We start from the raw sequence: 20,662 nt of genomic DNA, 5'->3' as shown, positions 1-20,662 counted from the left end.
GACAGAATTTCCCAGGGTACAAAATCTTCCGTCCCTAGTGGCGCGTGACAAGGATTGTTTTGGACCTCTTAGCCCACTCTCTTTTCAGGTTTAAACGTTCTTCTTGCTTCACTGCTTCACTTGAATGGACAAACGTCAGCTACAAAGAAACACATAGCTACAGGGAAAAAAATATCTTAACAGTTTTACAGTATAATCAATCACTTAACCACTATAGTTTCTATTATAATTTTACCTACTATGAAAACTTAACTTTTATATTATACACATACTACAATATCTTGCTTACTATTTAATCTACAAGCCATAATTCATTCTATTTTCACACAGCCGTCTATGATACCTATAGCACTAACACTACTTCCTAGTGTACTCCCAGGCACACCATGGGCAGGGGAAATGGAGTAGCAGCAGCGTCGCAGCTGCCTTAACCCTTACTCTACAATATGAGAATTATAGCATTGTGTGGTTATTAAACTTACAAATAAATCTAATGGTGTTTGCGTGTCCAGGGATGGGATTCACAATCACATTTATAAGCAGTTTTAACTTCTAATCTATTTCCATATTCCCTAATATACCTCCTATATATAAAATCCCACATATCTATAAATGGCCTAAATCTAAATACCTCCCGCATACCAGGTTATTCATATGGTTCCCATCTCCCTGGGGGCAGAGTAAGCCTAACTCTTCTGGGAAGCCCCCAGACGTTTACACCCTAGAGATGTCCCTGGGACCTTCCCCGAGGTCTACCAGGAACAGTGAAAGACCACCAAGAATTCCAAGAAAGAGTATTAGCACAGACAAGACACATATAGCAAGAATAGGGAGTGTCCCGGAGCCTGCTGGACTCGGATTCCCCTGGGTTCATGGCCTCCTTGGGTCCATGACCTTTACCCAGAGCCTTGTCATGGGCGGGGCGTTCGCTTGTCCTCTTCTTGGCTCCCGACATCTCCCCCTTTTTTATTTTTTAAGGCAAGCAGCTGAAGTTCAACAGAAAGGCGCTGAATACTAGTTCCGAGGATCCTAACAATGCAAGGAAGGATAAGAATAATTACTAAGACAATACATCCTAGAGAAACCCAGGTCATAATTCCAGAAATGAGACCTTTTCCTGAAATGAAGGAGCTTAACTGATTAAAGAAATCATGAGCTGTTTCAACCACAGTAAAGTCTAACTTAGCATCTTTTACATTAGCAATCTGTTGATGTAATCTTTCTAAATCTAAGCTAATACTAGAGCTATTCCAAACCCCAGAAATATGATTTTGAATCCGCTCCCAATTATAATCTGTTTCATTTACCTTTAAGGGTGTAACACAAATCCACTTGTAATCTGCATGACAGGATAAAGCCAACTTCGTTTTTAAAGCCTGCAATTCAGTTCCTATATGCATTACTGCCTCTTCCAAAGCATTTACTTTCATTTCTAGTTTTCTATCTATAGCTTCTTGAGTTGCTAGCACTAAGGAAACATTTTTTGACAAATCATTAACATGAGCGGCTGTGTGAACCTGATGTGCAAGAGAAACAGAGGCTAATATAGCAGAAGATATGGCCATAATTAAGGCAGATATTCCTAAAACTAACAATCCTGCAAACCTTTTAATTCTCATTAACTCTTTAACATGTTGTAATACAGCTAAGCCATAATTATCATACCAATATGTTGTCAAATTAACAGGTACCATGAGATAGGGAGGTCGTTTTAAAATTATAAAAGCAGAAACATTAAACCTAGGGCTCAGACAGCTAGAAAGGAAGCAGGTATCACAATCAACAATGGTAGGTCCTCCAGTTTGATTAAGATATATCTGTAACTTATTTGAATCATTAACAAAAAGGAAAACATATGGAGAAGGAAGGCAAGCCAAAACAACCTTTTCTAAGGTTGAATTAGGTCGCTTTAAAGTTACATTGGAAGTTGCAGCTACTGCTCTCCATAGCTCTGGCTGCCAAAAGGTCTTTGAATTTTGCTGATAAGCAACCATGGGGGGAACTAGGGCGTTGTGGTGCCATCTACTGACTGAAAGAGGCCAAGGTACAGTAGAGTTTTCCCAATTTACATACTCATCTGTATAATTTTTTACTGTTTTCAGATCGTGTTTTGGATTTGGATTACTCCAATCTTGAATGGATATTGTATTTGAATTCCCCATTTTATAGGCTAACATAGAATCATAAATACACTCTCTCCACTGAGGGTATCCTATCTGATAATTTACTCCACCCCAGCTGTCATCTGAAGGTGGGTCTGATGAACATCGTTCATAAGTGTCATCAAAGGGGAGAGAATGATTAAACCTTCCAAATTGTGTTTGGATCTCATCTGAGATTCCAGGCATTTGTCCCAATAAAACCCAAACAAATCTTTTTGATCCCTTTTTTCCTTTATTAAGTGGGGAATCAGTAATAATGGCCTTTTTTGATGTCTGGACACATCCCTCTTTAGTTGGAGTAATAAGGCCTCGAGTCCCTTCACGGGGGAAATTAAAGCAAATTGGGATTCCTTCAACTAATCCGTGGAAAGAGAAATTTAGATTTATAGGATAACTTTTTAAAGAATGAGATGTCCAACTCCCTCCTAGCAACCGAGGTGCATTAGTTGTCACCCGAAGGGGTGACTCTGTCCAAGGGACAACCTGCAGAGTTGGAGGATCAGGGAAATAGGCCCAATAAATTCCGCTCTCTGACTGAGAGGAAAAGGGAGTAACCATACTTACCTGACAACTCAGGATAGCAAGGATTGCAAGAAAGAGTTGTTCTGGGCTGGCACCAGGTCCGGCAACTGTCTGGGCTTGACGAGTGAGGTTCTTGATCTGTCCCCAAGTTGGGGTGGGAGAATCTAGAGTTTTTTTATTACTTACTTTATATTTAATTTTTTCTTTTTGTGGTGGTGGGGATTTTTCCCCTTCATTGTCGGCCTGCCTGCCCACAAGAAAAACAGCCTCCATAGTTCAGTAGCTCCCTGGGCTGCATGCCACCTCCTGGCCTAACCGGTTTTGTCAGTCTCTGTAATGTCTGACCCATTGTTGTCCCCTGATAGAGGGGGTTTAGCAGGCGGGGGATCTGGATCATCTGCTGGATGAATAATTGTCTTTTTAGGCAATTTGGGTCTTATAGGCTTCTTCTCAGGTCTCAAGGGTGGAATCAAATATTGAGGGGCTACTTTTCCCACCGGGGACCAGCCACCATCATCACGATGATATCTGGCTGCCTCTTCTTCCAACTCAGCCTGATCTCTAGGATCAAGAACATCATCATCCGAATCATCATCATACCTATGTACAGCCATAGAGGCCAACATTTGTCTTAATGAGCGATAATCAGAAGAACTAGGACTCATTTTGGGCCCTTCAGATGTGTTTCTCTATTCTCGTCTGTCACCGGATCTTCTCCGTCTGAATCAGGGCTCTTGGTCTCTCGTCTAAACTTTTTCACCCTCATGCTCAGGGTCTAGGGCATCTCTAATAAGATTCCATAGAGAAAATGTGTCAGCAGGGACTCTATCTGGCCCAACATTATCATAATGCCTCCTAATGTCTCTGCCAACTCGTTCCCAAATTCTCAGATTAACAGTGCCCTCATCAGGGAACCAGGGACACTGCTCTTGAACAAAGGAGAAGAAAGTAGAAAGGCTACTCTTTTTCACATGAATCCCTCTATGAGAGAGCATCTGTTTTACAATATCAATAAAGAGGCGTCTATCTTTTGACTCACTGTTTCCCATTTTGTTTTCACAATTATTCTGCTTTTTTCTTTTTCTTTTTCCTTTTTCTTTTTCCTTTTTCTTGTTCCTTTTTCTTTTTCCTTTTTCTTTTTTTTTCTTTTTTCTTTTTTTTTTTTTTTTTTTTTTTTTTTTTTTTTTTTATTCTCACTCACTCTTTCCACCCTACCTTACTCTTACGCAGGGTTTATTCTCACTCACTCTTTCCACCCTACCTTACTCTTACGCAGGGTTATTTTCACGATTCCTCACCCTTCTCACCCTACCTTAATCTTACGCAGGGGGGTCTGCAGTACCCTAGGTGAGATCCTAGCCGCCCCGACCTTGCCTTGGGAAACTTCTTGGGGGGAGGACTTACCCTTCGGGTCCCTGTTCCGGGCGCCAACTGCGGGGGTCCAGCCTCCGCTGGTCCAGGGAACCCTTGGGATGAGCGGCGTCGGCGAATGCACACACACACACACACACACACACAGTTGCAGTGGAAAAACTTCTTCTTCTTTATTTTTTCTCTAACACCTTATATATCCTTTTTTTACTACCGGGGCCAAGGTACAAATTATTGTTTTCAGATCTTTCCAGATGACGTGCCCCTTAGATCAACAAAACAAGTCAGGGGATATTTTCCAAGACAGAATTTCCCAGGGTACAAAATCTTCCGTCCCTAGTGGCGCGTGACAAGGATTGTTTTGGACCTCTTAGCCCACTCTCTTTTCAGGTTTAAACGTTCTTCTTGCTTCACTGCTTCACTTGAATGGACAAACGTCAGCTACAAAGAAACACATAGCTACAGGGAAAAAAATATCTTAACAGTTTTACAGTATAATCAATCACTTAACCACTATAGTTTCTATTATAATTTTACCTACTATGAAAACTTAACTTTTATATTATACACATACTACAATATCTTGCTTACTATTTAATCTACAAGCCATAATTCATTCTATTTTCACACAGCCGTCTATGATACCTATAGCACTAACACTACTTCCTAGTGTACTCCCAGGCACACCATGGGCAGGGGAAATGGAGTAGCAGCAGCGTCGCAGCTGCCTTAACCCTTACTCTACAATATGAGAATTATAGCATTGTGTGGTTATTAAACTTACAAATAAATCTAATGGTGTTTGCGTGTCCAGGGATGGGATTCACAATCACATTTATAAGCAGTTTTAACTTCTAATCTATTTCCATATTCCCTAATATACCTTCCTATATATAAAATCCCACATATCTATAAATGGCCTAAATCTAAATACCTCCCGCATACCAGGTTATTCATATGGTTCCCATCTCCCTGGGGGCAGAGTAAGCCTAACTCTTCTGGGAAGCCCCCAGACGTTTACACCCTAGAGATGTCCCTGGGACCTTCCCCGAGGTCTACCAGGAACAGTGAAAGACCACCAAGAATTCCAAGAAAGAGTATTAGCACAGACAAGACACATATAGCAAGAATAGGGAGTGTCCCGGAGCCTGCTGGACTCGGATTCCCCTGGGTTCATGGCCTCCTTGGGTCCATGACCTTTACCCAGAGCCTTGTCATGGGCGGGGCGTTCGCTTGTCCTCTTCTTGGCTCCCGACACCGACAGATGTTGGCAATTTGATCTCTGTTCCCTCTGCCTTTTCTAAATCCAGTTTGAACATCTGGAAGTTCATGGTTCAATTACTGTTGAAACCTGTCTAGAGAATTTTGAGCATTACTTTGCTAGCATGTGGGATGAGTGCAATTGTGTGGCAGTTTGAGCATTCTTTGGCATTGCCTCTTTGGGATTGGAATGCAAACTGACCTATGCCAGTCCTGTGGCCACTGCTGAGTTTTCCAAATTTGCTGGCATATTGAGTGCAGCACTTTCACAGCATCATCTTTCAGAATTTGAAATAGTTCACCTGGGATTCCATCACCTCCACTAGCTTTGTTTGTAGTGATGCTTCCTAAGGCCCACTTGACTTCGCATTCCAGGATGTCTGGCTCTAGGTGAGTGATCACACCATCATGGTTATCTGGGTCATGAAGATCTTTTTTGTATAGTTCTTCTGTGTATTCTTGCCACCTCTTCTTAATATCTTCTGCTTTTGTTAGGTCCATACCATTTCTGTCCTTTATTGTGCCCATCTTTGCATAAAATGTTCCCTTGGTATCTCTAATTTTCTTGAAGAGATCTTCAGTCTTTTCCATTCTATCATTTTCCTGTATTTCTTTGCATTGATTACTGAGGAAGGCTTTCTTATCTCTCCTTGCTATTCTTTGGAACTCTGCATTCAAATGGGTGTATCTTTCCTTTTCTCCTTTGCCTTTAGCTTCTCTTCTTTTCTCAGTTATTTGTAAGGCCTCCTCAGACAACCGTTTTGCCTTTTTGCATTTCTTTTCTTGGGGAGGGTCTTGACCACTGCCTCCTGAACAATGTCATGAACCTCCGAACCTCCGTCCATAGTTCATCAGGCACTCTATCAGATCTAATCCCTTAAATCTGTTTGTTCCTTCCACTGTATAATCATAAGGGGTTGATTTAGGTCATACCTGAATGGTCTAGTGGTTTTCCCTACTTTCTTCAATTTAAGTCTGAATTTGGCATTAAGGAGTTCATGATCTGAGCCACTAGTCAGCTCCTGGTCTTGTTTTTGCTGACTGTGTAGAGCTTTTCCATCGTCACCTGCAAAGAATATATTTAGTCTGATTTAGGTATTGACCATCTGGTGATGTCCATGTGTAGTAGTCTTCTCTTGTGTTGTTGGAAGAGGGTGTTTACTATGACCAGTGCATTCTCTTGGCAAAACATTGTTAGGTGTACAGAGTTACCCATATTTTTTAACAACCACAGGTAACTTCTCCGTCTTTTTAGGAACTGTAGTAAAATGATATGAATTTTGCAATCTTAATTCTTTTCAAGTGAACAGTATAGTAGTGTTATCTATACGTATCTTGTTTACAACTGATCTCTAGAACTTTTTCATCTTGCCAAACTGAAACTCTTTACTCAATGGACAGTAATTCCCCATTCCCCTTTCCCACCCTCTAGGAATCACCATTCCATTCTCTGTTTCTAATAGCTTGACTATTTCAGATACCCCACGTCAGTGGAATCTCTTGGTGATTGGCTTGTTTCAGTCGGCATAATGTCTTCAAAGTTCACTTATGTTGTAGCCTGTGACAAAACTTCTTCCTTTTATTTAAGGCTGAATGACATTTCTTTATACGTACATGCCACATTTTCTCTATTCATTCATCTACTGATGGGCATTTATTTCATGTTATTTTCACCCCATGACTAGGTGGCACAGTGGTGAAGAATTCACCTGCTAGTTCAGGAGATGCAGGAGATGTAGGTTCGATCCCTGGGTTGGGAAGATCCCCTGGAGGAGAAAATGGCAAGCCATCTCCAGTGTTCTTGCCTGGGAAATCCCATTCGCTGGAATTTGCCTGGACAAAGGAGCCTGGCGGGCTACAGGTCAGGGGTTCTCGAAGAGTCACACATGACTGAGTACACATGCACGGTTGTTCCCACCTGCTGGCTATTGTAAATAATGCTGCGTTAAACTTGGGTGTGCACATCTCTCTTCAAATCTTATTTTCAGTTATTTTGCATACATACCCAGAAGTAGGACTGATCAGTTATATGCTAACTGTACTTTTAACTTTTTGAGGAAACTCCATATAATTTTCTATAGTGGCTGCAACATTTTACATTCACATTGCCTAAGAGTTCCAGTATTTCTGCATTCCCATCAACACTTGTTTACTATCTTTTTGACAGTGGCCATCTCAATGGGTGTGAGATACCATCTCACTGTGGTTTTGATTTTCATTTCTCTGATGTTGAGTCTTTTTTCATATTCTTATTGGCCATTTGTATGTCTTCTTTGGAGAAATGTCTTTTCCAGTCCTTTATTTTTAAATCAGAGTTTGTTTTTATCATTATAAGGTTGTGGGTGCTCTTTATATATTCCTGATATGAACCCCTTATCAGTTACATGCTTTGCAAATGTTTTCTCCCATTCTGTAGGTTGCCTTTTCACTCTGTTGATTGTTTCCTTTGCTGTGTAGAAGTTTTAAAGTTTGATATAGTACCATTTGGTCTCTCATTTGGGCTTTCTTGGTGGCTCAGTGGTAAGAATCACCTGCAATGTAGGAGATGTGGGTTTGATCCCTGGATCAGGAAGATCCCCTGGAGAAGGAAATGGCAACCTACTCCAGTATTCTTGCCTGGGAAATCCCATGGACAGAGGAGCCTGGTGGGCTATAGTCCATGGGTTGCAAAGAGTCAGACATGACTTGGTGACTAAACAACAATATAGTACCATTTGTCTGTCCTTGCTCCTATTGTCTGTGCTTGTGGTATCAAATGGAAAAAATCATTACCAAATCCAATGGTATGAAGATTTTCCTCCTATATTTTCTTCTAAAAGTTTAATAGTCTCAGGTCTTACATTTAGATTTTTAATCCATCTTGAGTTAGTTCTTTGTAAGGTTTTTTTTTTCATATGGATATACAGTTTTCCCAGCATCATTTGTTGAAGAGACTATCCTGTCCCCATTGGGTAGTACTGGCACCTCTATAGAAACTGACTTGATCATATACTTGAGGGTTTATTTACGGGATCTTTATTTTATTCCACTGGTTCATGTGTCTGTCTGCGTTCCCATCCCACACTGCTTTGACCACTGTAGTTTGTAGTATGACTTGCGTTCAGGAACTGTGAGGTCTCCAGCTCCATTGTTTTCCTTTCTCAAGATTGCTGGGACTCTTCTGGGTCCTTTCAGATTCCATGTAAGCTTTAGGATATCTTTTCTATTTCTCCAAAAAATGCCACAGAGAGAGAGGTTTTTGATTTTGATTCGTACTGATGATGATTACCTTTTTATACTGTAATTCACAATGCCAACTTCTAAATCTTCAAATTCTAAGAATGAACTACAAATCTCTCCAGATTAAATATATTCATATTTCTTAAACCAAATCGGATTCTGCACTTGACTGTAGTCTATACTACATAATTTTCAATATCAAACAGTATTTCTTGAAACTAAGTACAATAAAAAAAATAATCAATAATTGAGATCCTATTGTAGGAGGCTGACCCTGACCCCCATGGTGAGAATTTCCTCCCCTCTGATAAACAGCACATTTTTAAAGAAAATTATTGAGAATATGAGGATTAGTATTCCCTGTGTTTCTTTTTGCCATTTTTGTTTAACTTTTTATTTTGTGTTGGAGTGTGGCCAATTGACAGTGTTGTGATGGTTCTGAGTGGACAGCAGGGGGACATGCATATTTAGAGTTTTAATCCATTTTGAGTTAGTTCTTTGTAAGTGGTGTGAGGTAAGGATCCAGCTTCCTTTTTTTTGTTGTTCCATGTGGATATAGAGTTTTCCCAGCATCATCTGTTGAAGACACTGCCCTAGGCTCCCCTCCCCTCCCCTCCAGGCTGCTGTGTGGCTTTGGGCAGGGTCCCCTGTGCTGTGCAGTGGGTCCTTGTTGGTTGTTCATTTTGAATATAGCAGTGTGTACCTGTCTATCCCAAACTCCTTTATAAGAATTTTTGGTTTGGTTGGTTTTTGTCTGCAATTTCAATATGTCTACTTGAAAGAATGAAAAAAAAAAAAAAACCAATAATTTTGATTGCACACCCCTCCACTTTAATGCCTCTACCCAAGCCTCTGACCAGGGAACCCCTGACAAGTTTAGGTAGGGGTAAGAAGGGTCATTGACTCACATGCACAGATACAGCAAGGACCAACTCCAGAATCTGTGGGCTCGGTGCAAAGTGAACTGAAGGGTCTTTGCCCTGAAGTTGTTAAGACTTTTAAGCAACACCAAACCGTCACACCAAGCATGGGGTCCTGTGAGACTGCGCCGGTCAGATAGCCATGACCTGAGAAAGAGTCAGGGGAAACAAGAGCCTTGGATCACAGGGAAGGGAAAAGAGGTGATGTCCTGCAAGGGGACCTAAACAGAGAAGACCTAGGCCTGTTCTTTGGAGGGTCGTAAGGAAAAGCTTAGCCCCTCGAGCTGAGCTCACTGGAGACTGGAGGGTGATGAAGTTGACATGTGGGGGGGTTGCCGTCAGGTGTCGGGTGGGAAGAGGGTGGTGTTTGCTTCAAGGGAGGGTGCCACAGGCTACTGTGCCCGTCCAGACATGACCCTGGCTGGCTGGATGTCAAGTTTGCCGGAAGACCACGCTACGAGGCTGTCAGCCCTCAGGACTGGCTTCAGTCTTGCTAATTCAGTATCTCTGGACATGCTCCACTCTGCAACTGGTGTTGGGCACACAGCAGGTTTTTGTTGAAGGAAAAGTGGTAAACAGTAACGGAGAATAAAGGCATGATTCGAAATGGTCCCAGCTGCTGTGGTTGTGTTTTTGTGCACACTGGGACTTGAACAAAGCCCATTCTCTCCATGAACTGGAGCTTCCCGGTGGGATTCCTGTAGATGTGACTGAGAGGCTGGGCATCGCCAACCTGCCCTTCGTGCCTCTGGGTGCCCTTCCTCCCCACCCTTTGTCATTCTGCCACATGTTTTGTAATATGCTACTGTTGCCTGCCTTGAGAGGAAAAAATGGTTGAACTGCACAGAGTTTTAGCTATGGCCTACAGTCACCAGATTCAGAGACTCCATGTCTATGTTTAGCTGAAACTATTTTTCATCCAGAGGATAAGTCCTTGATTCACCCGTTAGTCACTGGAGAGTCAAACCCTGACAATGCTCATCCACCCCGTTTTCTCTCGTAGGTTCTCACTTGGTGCTTAGACTCAGTCAAAATGAGGAAACATCGGCATTTGCCCTTACTGGCCATTTTTTGCCTCTTTTTCTCAGGCTTCTCTTTCACTCGTGGTCAACAACAGCCAGGTAAGATCCCGAATCACCTCTTCATTGTATTAAGAGGGACAGTGTTCTCTGTTTTAGATCTCAGACATCATGAGCTGGAGAGAGAGCTTAGAAAAAAAGAGAGAGCCAAGCCATTGATTACAGGGTGTTTGTTTATTTTACAGACTTTCTCAGCTCCTCTTTATCCAAGTGAGAGAGAGAGACATTTTTTAAACTGAAACTTGGGTCTGATATCTTGGCGGTGGGTTTGTTTTTACATTGGGTTTGTTTTACATTGGGTGTGAGCAGAAAGTTTGTATCGAAAATACTTTACCATCGGAAGAGCTTTTCCACATTTCTGGCACTGGTTAGTGTCTCAGCACATATATCCCGGAGAAGACAATGATTAAGGGTAAAAATTATATTCCCTGAAAAAAAAATAAATCCAAAAATAAATACCAGTCTTTCTCTCTCACTCTGGACACAGACAGACATTTTTTATTTAGAATCATCAAATCTTTAAAAAATCAGTTTCCTGAAACTATGTTAAAAATAGATCCTACCTAATCTTATTAAGAACTTGCAGAGTTTTGGAAAAACAAGAAATGGTTTATGGTTTGTGAGCTTGGAAGGTTTGACTTGGGTCCCTCTCCTTGAGTTGATGGGGTACTTCCTCCAGATCTGGTAGTTCTTAGCAGGGTGCTGAGGACCACCCCAATGCCAGGGGAGCATGGGCTGGGGCATCAGGTCAGCCCCAGGTAAGTAGAGTCCAGGAGTCTGCTGTGCCCAGCCAGTCTGGCCCAGGACAGGAGGGCACTCCCCAGCCACTCAGCCTGGAGCCTGGAGCCTCCTGCTCCTACTTTTGACAGACCTGGATTCATTTTTGAAAGGGGTGAATACTGCTCAACATCTTAGAGGGCTCAGGCGGCCCTGAAAATGTTGTACTGAGTTAGGGTACCCTTTTTCCTGCTAGGGAGTCTCAGCAAACAGAGAAACAAAAAACAAGCCTCTGCCCTTCGCTACAATTATACAAGTCTTCTTCACTTAAGATGTATTCACGACATTTATTTTTCTTGCAAATTACCCAAAGCATGGGAGACTAGATCAGGTAAAAAGAGTAGTATGTTTCAGTATTCCATTTTGCCAAGGCCCCAGACTGAAGAATGAACTTCTAAGGTGATGCTTGGTTATCTGCAGTAGGATATCCTTCCTGTCTGATCAGGTGGGTCTTGGGGTTCCAACTGCCACAAAGAATCATCTAGAGGTAAAGGACACCCCAGGGTCTGTTTGTCCCCATTCTGGAACCTGCTGCTGGCTCATGTGTGGCAGTCATCATATATGGAACTTGGGCCAATGATGGGGCCCCAGCAGCTGTTGAGTCTGTGTGCCCAGGTCCCCGTGTCTCAGGTAAGTCAGTGTCCCCACCTGCCTCACACATGAGGCAAAAGTTATTTAGTCACAGCACCCTAGAAACTGAGTGAGTTGTGGAAGGCTTTGCACTGATGGGAGGTCATTTCTTGAACAGGAGAAACATCTAAACCAATGTCTTCTTTTAAAGATGTCAAAAATGGTGCCGCTGCCGATATAATATTTCTAGTGGATTCCTCTTGGAGCATTGGCAAGGAACATTTCCAACTTGTTCGAGAGTTTCTATATGATGTTATAGAATCTTTAGCGGTGGGAGACAATGATTTCCGTTTTGCTCTGGTCCAGTTCAACGGCAACCCACATACTGAGTTCCTGTTCAATACGTATCGTTCTAAACAAGAAGTCCTCTCCCATGTTTCCAACATGTCTTATATTGGGGGCAGCAATCAGACTGGAAAAGGATTAGCATACGTAATGCAGAACCACCTCACTGAGGCTGCCGGAAGCCGGGCCAGTGACGGAGTCCCTCAGGTTATCGTAGTGTTAACCCATGGACACTCGGAGGATGGCCTTGCTCTGCCCTCCGCGGAACTTAAGTCTGCTGATGTTAACGTGTTTGCAATTGGAGTTGAGGATGCAGATGAAGGAGCCTTAAAAGAAATAGCAAGTGAACCGCTCAATATGCATGTTTTCAACCTAGAGAATTTTACCTCACTTCATGACATAGTAGGAAACTTAGTGGCCTGTGTGCACTCATCCATGACTCCAGAAAGGGCTGGAGGCACAGAAACCCCTAAAGACATCACAGGTAATGGCAACATCACCAACCTGCTGCCTGCCTCGCTCTTCTGGAGATAAGCTTGGCAACCGCTGGCATTAAGGCAATCCTCTCGCTAAAAGGCGGTGGGGTGGATTAGGGAAGAGATGCCTGTTCACAGGCCTAAAAACAAAGGTTTGAATATTCTCTGTAGTCCCCTTCCAATATAGAGTATTCACTCCCTCCAAGAGTTTTTCTGCCTTTGAAACAATATTCCAACTCCCAAAAACACACATCCTGATATTATGACCCCACAAGCAGTGCTGCTTGGACAAAAAGCCCCAGTGTGGCTGGGCAGGACTTTGACAAAAGTCCCTCCACTTGCTCCTGGGAAGGAGTCTGTCTCCTTTAAAGAAAGCTCAGGGTCTGAAAGAGCTCAAGTGAGGGAGGAAGAGGGCATCCACTTTTGGGTCCAGTAAATCCACACAGAGAGCTCCTCTCTTTGACACTACGGAATTTATTTCAAAGACTTGATGGCCTCAGAATTGTGAGAAGCCTTAGAGATTTGTCGTTCAGTTGCTCAGTTGTGTCTGACTCTTTGCGACCCCATGGACTGCAGCATGCCAGGCTTCCCTGTCCTTCACCATCTCCCAGAGTTTGCTCAAACTCATGTCCATTGAGTCGGTGATGCCATCCAACCATCTCATCCTCTGTTGTCCCCTTCTCCTCCTGCCCTCAATCTTTCCCAGCATCAGGGTCTTTTCCAGTGAGTTGGCTCTTGGAAGCCTTAGAGATGATCCAGTCCCAATCTATTTTGTAGGAACTGAGTACAGGAGCTGAAGTCCCTTATGTGTTGGCTCTGGATGGGGTTTTCTCACTTCTCCTCCACACTGTCGCCATCGTTGTATCCACAAAGATGCTTCTGATTCCAGTGGTCCTCGTCCTGGACTCTGTGAGTCCTGATGATGAAAGGACTTTACATGGATGTGTGTTCAGGTCCAGTGACATGCAGAAAGCTAATTGTCTGGCAAGTTACTTAACCAGTCACCCCCATTAGCTTTCTTGCCAGTGCTAAGTGACTCATAGGGAAGGAATTCCGCAGGTAAATTTCACGTGTTGCACCACTGTGATTCTGACCAGTACCCAGGGCTAGGTTTCCTCATCAGCAACAGGCAGGGTGGAGGGAATTCTAGGAGAATGGGCAGAAAGTTAGGGTGGAACCAAGGGCCTCTTACTGAGATGAACTCCAGAAGGAGAGATGTGTGTCCCACAGGATGAAGGGAAAGGAGAAGAAAGGGGTCATGTAGCTAAGATATTGAGGTGGAAAGGGAAGAAGCTGGGAGAGTTTGGCTTGAGCTGGCATCAGTCATTTCAATAAGAGACGACAAAGCGGGAGACGCAGTGGTGTGTAGGAGTGTAGAGTAAGCTGAGTTAATTTTGTTCCAGAAGTTGTGCATAAGATGGTTTCCCCAGTAGTTACCTGTGATGTCAGCTTTGATAGGGGTGGAAGGGCTCACGGCACTACCAGTGGGTCTACTGCTAAGAGAGTAGTGAGGGACAGTCTGGATAATTTGCATTAAATCTGAAGATCATTCCCTACTTCAAATGATGTGTGTCACCTCTGTGTTGTGACACTAGTGTCAGTTCTGCCAGATTACAGGAAAAGAAGGTGGGACTCCGAGAGCACCCCAAACCAAACATTGCAGGTTACAAGGAGACTATAACATAGCAAGTCTAATGACCTTCTGCATTCGCTACGATGCTCTCAGCATCAATAATTCACTAATCATTGCATTTCTGAATGTAACTCATCCATGTCAAAATCAATGAAGAGGATTAGGAGAGAAATGGAACATCTTCTCTTTATTGATGTTTTGGCCAATTCAGGAAAATGGGTGGATGAGTTTGCCTTTATGTTTAACCATTATATAAATGGATAAAAATTAGATTACCACATTAATGCAAAATAAGCCTATCAACATATTCTCTTTCCACACAGATGACAAAACCTTTGTTTTTATGCCAAGAAAGCATCTCTGTCTTCTAGTGCCCAAGCCACTAGTAGCTTCAGGGTGGAATATTAATCCATTTATATTGTCTTTTCTAATTAACTTCACTCTGCAATTTCTCTTGTATCATGTTCCACTGTGTATTTCATGGCAGAAAAAAAAAATTTCTTTCTTAAAGTTTTTGGAAAAGGTAGTCAGGAAGCCATTATGAAGATAGCTAATAAGTTAGGGCCATTTCTTTCCACTTTCTATCCACTATGTAACTTTCCCCCACCAATGTACATATGATCATCACTGTTCTTAATGAACTCTACTCAAGCAATTCCTGAAAGTTGTACTTTTAAAAATCCTTTTTATAGATGGACATAAGATATAAAAGCTTTACTATAACAAAAGCTAAAAAGGTGACCTACATTCAGTGAGGACGAGTTTTCTTTTCTTTACAAAACAAAGATTTAGAAAACTAGCAAAACCTATCTGAGATTTTGTGTTTGCACAGGAAATACAAATATGATCTTTTATATTTTTCTTGAAAAAAGGAGCATCCCACTAGCTAAAGAAGGCATTGTGCCCACACCAGTGTGCTTAGGAAAAGTGTTTCCAACAATGTTGAAAGCGCCTTCAATTTTTCCATGGATGTTTCGAAACTTTTCCATAGAAAATGCCACTGAGGGTGTGATACTAATACATGAGCCATAAAAGTAGAAAACCAGAAAGTTTCATATGTCAAATTTTAGAAAGATCTGATTTCTCTTAGAGTTAATTCTGGCCCCTGGGGTGCCTTGCTGTACGCAAGAGACCGTGAACGCGTGTCTGTTTGAGGCTTCAGCTCTCCTGGATAACAGCATGCCCTGCGTGTGTCCCATCGTGTGCATAAGAGAACAACGTTGTTTTTTCAGTGATGACAAATTATCCAACATTTTTCTATGACCTGCTGCTGTTCAGCTTTTTAGAAGACAACACTCAAGCGTTTTCCCTCAGTGTTTGTTTATCTTATTTATTCTATTGTGAACTGCAATCAAAAAGGAAATAATAAATTAATAAGGAGTGAGTCATCCTGTGATTTAGGGGGTCATTTTTCTTTTATTGATCTTAGGCTCAGAGTCAGTCCTTTCTGAAAAGGTCTTGGTTTGGTGAGTAAGGGGTAAATCTTTCTTAGTCCCTCAGGATCATTGGCTTAGGTCTGGGCAGTGTTGAGGAATTTTGTGGTATGGTTTGCAGAGCCGGGAACTCCTGGGACAAAGTGAGCCATTGCTATAGCCTGCAGTGTAATTCACACTGCTGGAGCCACATCCTCCCAAGGATTCCTCGGGAACCTTGTGGTTCGACCGAAGAGTAAAATGCTCTGGAATTCTTAGCAAAGGCTAAGTTAATCTTACATGATCTTACTAAATATTTCCACACTAGTATCTTTCCCTATGCAAGGAATTCCTCTGCAAAATTGTTATTAGGAGTTTCATGCCTGTAAGCAGAGAAAAAGACCAGTTCTGATTCCAGTAATCCTAATTCCAGCCATTCCTGGTTCATTTTACCCAAGCAGAAAGCTTGGACAAGAACATCTCACTGCGGTAAACTCTTTAATTTCATGAGACAAGATTTGCATTCTGTTTCCACTTGGAAATAAAAGGAATTTTGTTAGTACCAGGAAGAATTAATTTTTACATATAAAATGTTCACTGTCATTACAAATTTCAGAATGAATGAGTTTACATATAATTATACTCCAAATATAGCTTCCTAAAATCCAGACTATAAATACTGTCTATGCTTACATAAAATCTCTGCCTATTCCTAACACACACTTAAGTTATTAAAAAAACACTTGCTACAGTAATTTTGCTTTTCCTATGGTTTAAATCAGGCTGATTTAAACGTTCTAGCTGAGGCTTTGAAATATTCCACCCAGGTTGGTAGTTTACTGATTGCAATTCCTTGCTCAGTGCTTCTGTGAAACCCCCATTCTCAGTCACAGAATGGACGTTTCATGTTTGCCATTGGGAGGAGAAAAAAGGTCTTGATCAGCCTTTTTTATGTCCATTTGTCAAAGCCCAGAGCTAATTCTGATTCTGGGTCGCCTAGATACCCATGGTCCTGTCAGGCACTTGGTCTAGGATGTCATAAAAATAAGGTTGGATAATTATGTCATGACTGGTTTCATATCACTCTGCTTAACATTGTTCTGCATTTTGTGATTGAATATAGAGGCAAAGGCAAAAATAAATGAAGAAAACACTCATCCCAACCCCAGGCCTGCATTTGAGTTTTACACAATGAAAACATCATTTGAGAAAAGAAAATTAACCCAAAATATATCGAGTATTTTTGAATAAAAACTGGGGATGTGGTTTGAGTTCTTTCTTTCATATTTCTGAAGTGGAAGGTTCATAGCCATTTTGGTTTCTAAAGAAAAGAAAAGCATAAACAATGGTTGCTCGAGGAATGAAGTATTTAACATACTGGGACAATGAGTCACCAAATCCTAAATCTGAGATTCTGTTTTGTGCTGTGGATTTGGACAAAGAAAATTCTTGTGATCACTTGAGGATTATAACAGAAATGTCCCCAGATTCGAAATCATCTTTAGACCTTTGTTCATGTAGTCCTTTATTTTCTCCTGTAGGTCAGGTAAGACACAGTTCTGTGCATCTGTGGTTCCCTCCAAATTCAGTAGAAAATTTCAGAATATACCCAAGACTTCTCCCAGAAAAGTAAACATGATCTTTTGAAATTTAACTACAAAGATGGTGCAGAGGAAAATTTGCTATTAAATAAATGCCCCTACTGAACACCATCATTTCTGTTAAGAAGTTGCCTCTTATCCATTCAGAATGCAGAACTAAAAGAGAATTTCACGTTCCTTAATCAACATGTGTTTTGTTTGTCCATATTTCGTGTTTCTTATTGGTTTCTCAAGAAACATGTCAGAACACCGAACGATGCATGTGATCACTTGTTCTAATGCTTTCACATTTTTTGCATTTCTCTCTTTTAAAGCACAAGACTCTGCTGACATTATTTTCCTTATTGATGGATCAAACAACACCGGAAGTGTCAATTTCGCAGTCATTCTCGACTTCCTTGTAAATCTCCTTGAGAGACTGTCAATTGGAACTCAGCAGATCCGAGTGGGGGTGGTGCAGTATAGCGATGAGCCCAGAACCATGTTCTCCTTGAACAGCTACTCCACCAAGGCTCAGGTTCTGGATGCAGTGAAGGCCCTGGGGTTCATTGGTGGAGAACTGGCCAATGTTGGCCTTGCCCTGGATTTTGTGGTGGAGAATCACTTCACCCGGGCGGGGGGCAGCCGAGTGGAGGAAGGGGTTCCCCAGGTGCTGGTCCTCATAAGTGCTGGGCCTTCTAGTGATGAGATCCGAGACGGGGTCGTAGCACTGAAGCAGGCTAGCGTTTTCTCGTTTGGCCTCGGAGCCCAGGCCGCCTCCAAGGCAGAGCTTCAGCACATAGCTACCAATGACAACCTGGTGTTTATTGTCCCGGAATTCCGTAGCCTTGGGGACGTCCAGGAACAATTACTGCCGTACATTGTTGGCGTGGCCCAAAGGCACATTGTCTTGCAACCGCCAACCATTGTCACCCAAGGTACGTATGCTTTTCTCACTATCTGTGTGGTAGTGGGTGTTCTGTGTGTGGTTCTGTAGGAGTCAGGCGGGGGCCTTGCAGAATGATTCGCCTCAGGAGAACCTGTAAGTACCCATGGTTCAGTCCTTCCTAGATGAGCTAGTTCTTAGATGTGGTGTCTGGGATGGTTGCGGTGTTCCACAAAACCCTCGAAGATCTGTGAGTGCATGGACAGTTCTTGTTGGAGCATGAGTTATCAAGAAAGTGTGCTTTCATGGCTAATTCAACAAACCTGTTACTTTGAGGTTATTCAACACCATCATTCATTCATTCATTCATTCATTTCAGTCGCTCAGTCATGTCTGACTCTTTGTGACCCTATGGTAACATCATCATACCATCTACTTATCATGGGCTTCCTAGGTGGCTCAGTGGTAAAGAATCCACCTACCAGTGCAGGAGGCAGAAGAAAGACAGGTTCAATCCCAGGGTGGGAGAGATCCCCGGGAGGAGAAAATGACAACCCTCTCCAGTAGTCTTATTTATTTAAATGGAATAAGAATTCCATGGACAGAGGAGCCTGGCGGGCTACAGTCCATGAGGTTGCAAAGTGTCAGGTAGGACTGAGTGAGCACACACATGCAGGTGTGATCTACTCTATTGCAGTCGCCTGAAAAGTAGGTCTCAGTGGATCATTGCAATTATGAAAAAATTACTGCAGAATAACAGGGTTGAACTCTGAAAGTCAGCCTATTAGACTGTGCTGGCTTCTGAGAACTGTCTCCCCAAAGTCACTTTTGTAATGGGTAGCAGGAGTGGCACTTCTGGAAGTAAGAAATAAGAAAGCTCTTACTTGGGGGTATGTATGGAAACTTTTTTCCCCCTCTTCTTGTTGAACTGAAGAGGAATTCTATTGATGGAGAGATTCTACACTCAGATGGCGGGCCTTTGGCAAAAGGGTCCAATTGGGATCATGTAAAGAAACATAAAACTAGTCAAGCCATATAACAAAATACATTTCACAAATGTGGGAGGTGGGAGGTATATTTCAAAATTTAAGAACCCAGTGGCTCTTGATGCAGTGGCAGGCAAAAGTCTGACGGACTCAGGTGCACCAACTCCCACCACTGGTAACCTCACCTGCCTGTCAGAGACTGTATTATAGCCAGTGGTATTAGGCATGTTGTTGTGTGAGGTAAATTAAGATTTGGTGCAAATTACATCCTGAAAATTCTCTTGATATTTCCAGACACCTGTCTGATTGAAATACAATATCTTAAGGTTTTTTCCTGGACTGGCATGCTTTTGGAAACAAATGAACAACTTCCATAGGTTTTGTAAATACTCAGGAAGTGCCATCACAGCAGACTGGACCTTTGGTACTGGGTCTTAGTTACCCAGCTGTGTGATCCTGGGCAGGTCACACAGCCTGTCTGGGTTCCAGTTTTTTGAACTGATGACAAAGGATGAAAGGATATTTCCATTTCAGGCAAAGTTTCAGCTTCATTCTTATCCATGGCAATCCAGGCCCTCATGTCAGCTTTCCCTAGCTAATTCTCACTCCTCACTTACAAAATCATCTTTAATCTCTGTGATCCATTTGTAAATGTTCTACAAATATTCTTGGCTATCAGGTATGTGCTGGACACCATGCCAAGCACTGGAGACCCCAATGCTGGTGGACCAGACTGACGTGGCCACTGGTTCGTTACAGTGAAACAGGGAGGCAGGTCACAAAAGATGAAAAAGCTACTCCAAGCACGGCAGAGGAGGACATTAAAGGGGGCTGACTTGGAAAGAAGGACGGGAAGAGCTGTAGAGAGTGGCCAGGGAAGACTGATCAGAGAAACTGTAGGACAGAAGCAGAAGAGAAGCAGCGGGAATAAGGCGCCAGGGGAGGTGGTCCGTCCTGCGACCTGGGGGAGCCAGGCCCCGCCCAGAACTGTGGAGAGGAGGTGGGCTGGAGTTCCCTGATGCCTGGCGGCCTGGAGAAACCTTTGGTTTAGGGGGTGAGCATCACCAGCCTGGCTGAGTTCTCCAGGGGCTTCTGTCTTCTCAGTGAAGCTCAGGGTACAGGAGCATCTGCCTTATTGGAGGTTGGGGTCCCTGAGTCACCGAAGAGAGTTGCCCAAGAGTAGCCTTGAGTCACCCTAGGTGGTTGCAGAGGAAGACAGCACCAAGAAGGCCTGCGGGGACTGGACGTTTGAGGAGACTTGGCTTAGGAACAAGACAGAGATGACCACTTCCAGTCCTGGCTTGTGAGGGTGGAAGGGGACTTGACGTCCTGCCAGATGTCAGTCAACAGGGAGGGGAGGGCTACAGCCTACTGGTTACAGGACCTTCAAGGTCACCTGAGCAAGGGGTTTGCTCACCAGCCCCAGCAGAACCGTGTGAAAGAGGGGAGACAGAGCTGTTGGGG

General features: G+C 42.8%; 1 protein-coding gene across 6 annotated transcripts in view; it reads left to right on the top strand.

Moving 5' to 3' along the window:
* Nucleotides 1-20,662, top strand: part of COL6A3 (collagen type VI alpha 3 chain) — a 96,277-nt gene that overhangs the window by 13,798 nt on the left and 61,817 nt on the right. For 3 of the 6 annotated variants that reach the window (XM_070463563.1, XM_070463564.1, XM_070463565.1), the window contains exon 2: nucleotides 10,458-10,575. In XM_070463563.1, coding sequence (XP_070319664.1) covers nucleotides 10,488-10,575 — 88 coding nt within the window. In that variant the 5' untranslated portion in view covers nucleotides 10,458-10,487. Of the gene's footprint in view, nucleotides 1-10,457; nucleotides 10,576-12,091; nucleotides 12,710-17,661; nucleotides 18,265-20,662 lie in introns of all 6 variants that reach the window. The other 3 variants (XM_070463560.1, XM_020868891.2, XM_070463562.1) reach the window with 2 other exon arrangements.

Source organism: Odocoileus virginianus, unplaced genomic scaffold (genome assembly GCF_023699985.2).
Source record: "Odocoileus virginianus isolate 20LAN1187 ecotype Illinois unplaced genomic scaffold, Ovbor_1.2 Unplaced_Contig_4, whole genome shotgun sequence".
In the NCBI taxonomy this organism is placed as follows: Eukaryota; Metazoa; Chordata; class Mammalia; order Artiodactyla; family Cervidae; genus Odocoileus; species Odocoileus virginianus.
Note: the sequence above shows the minus strand (reverse complement) of the source record. Positions and strands in the feature narration are given on the sequence as shown.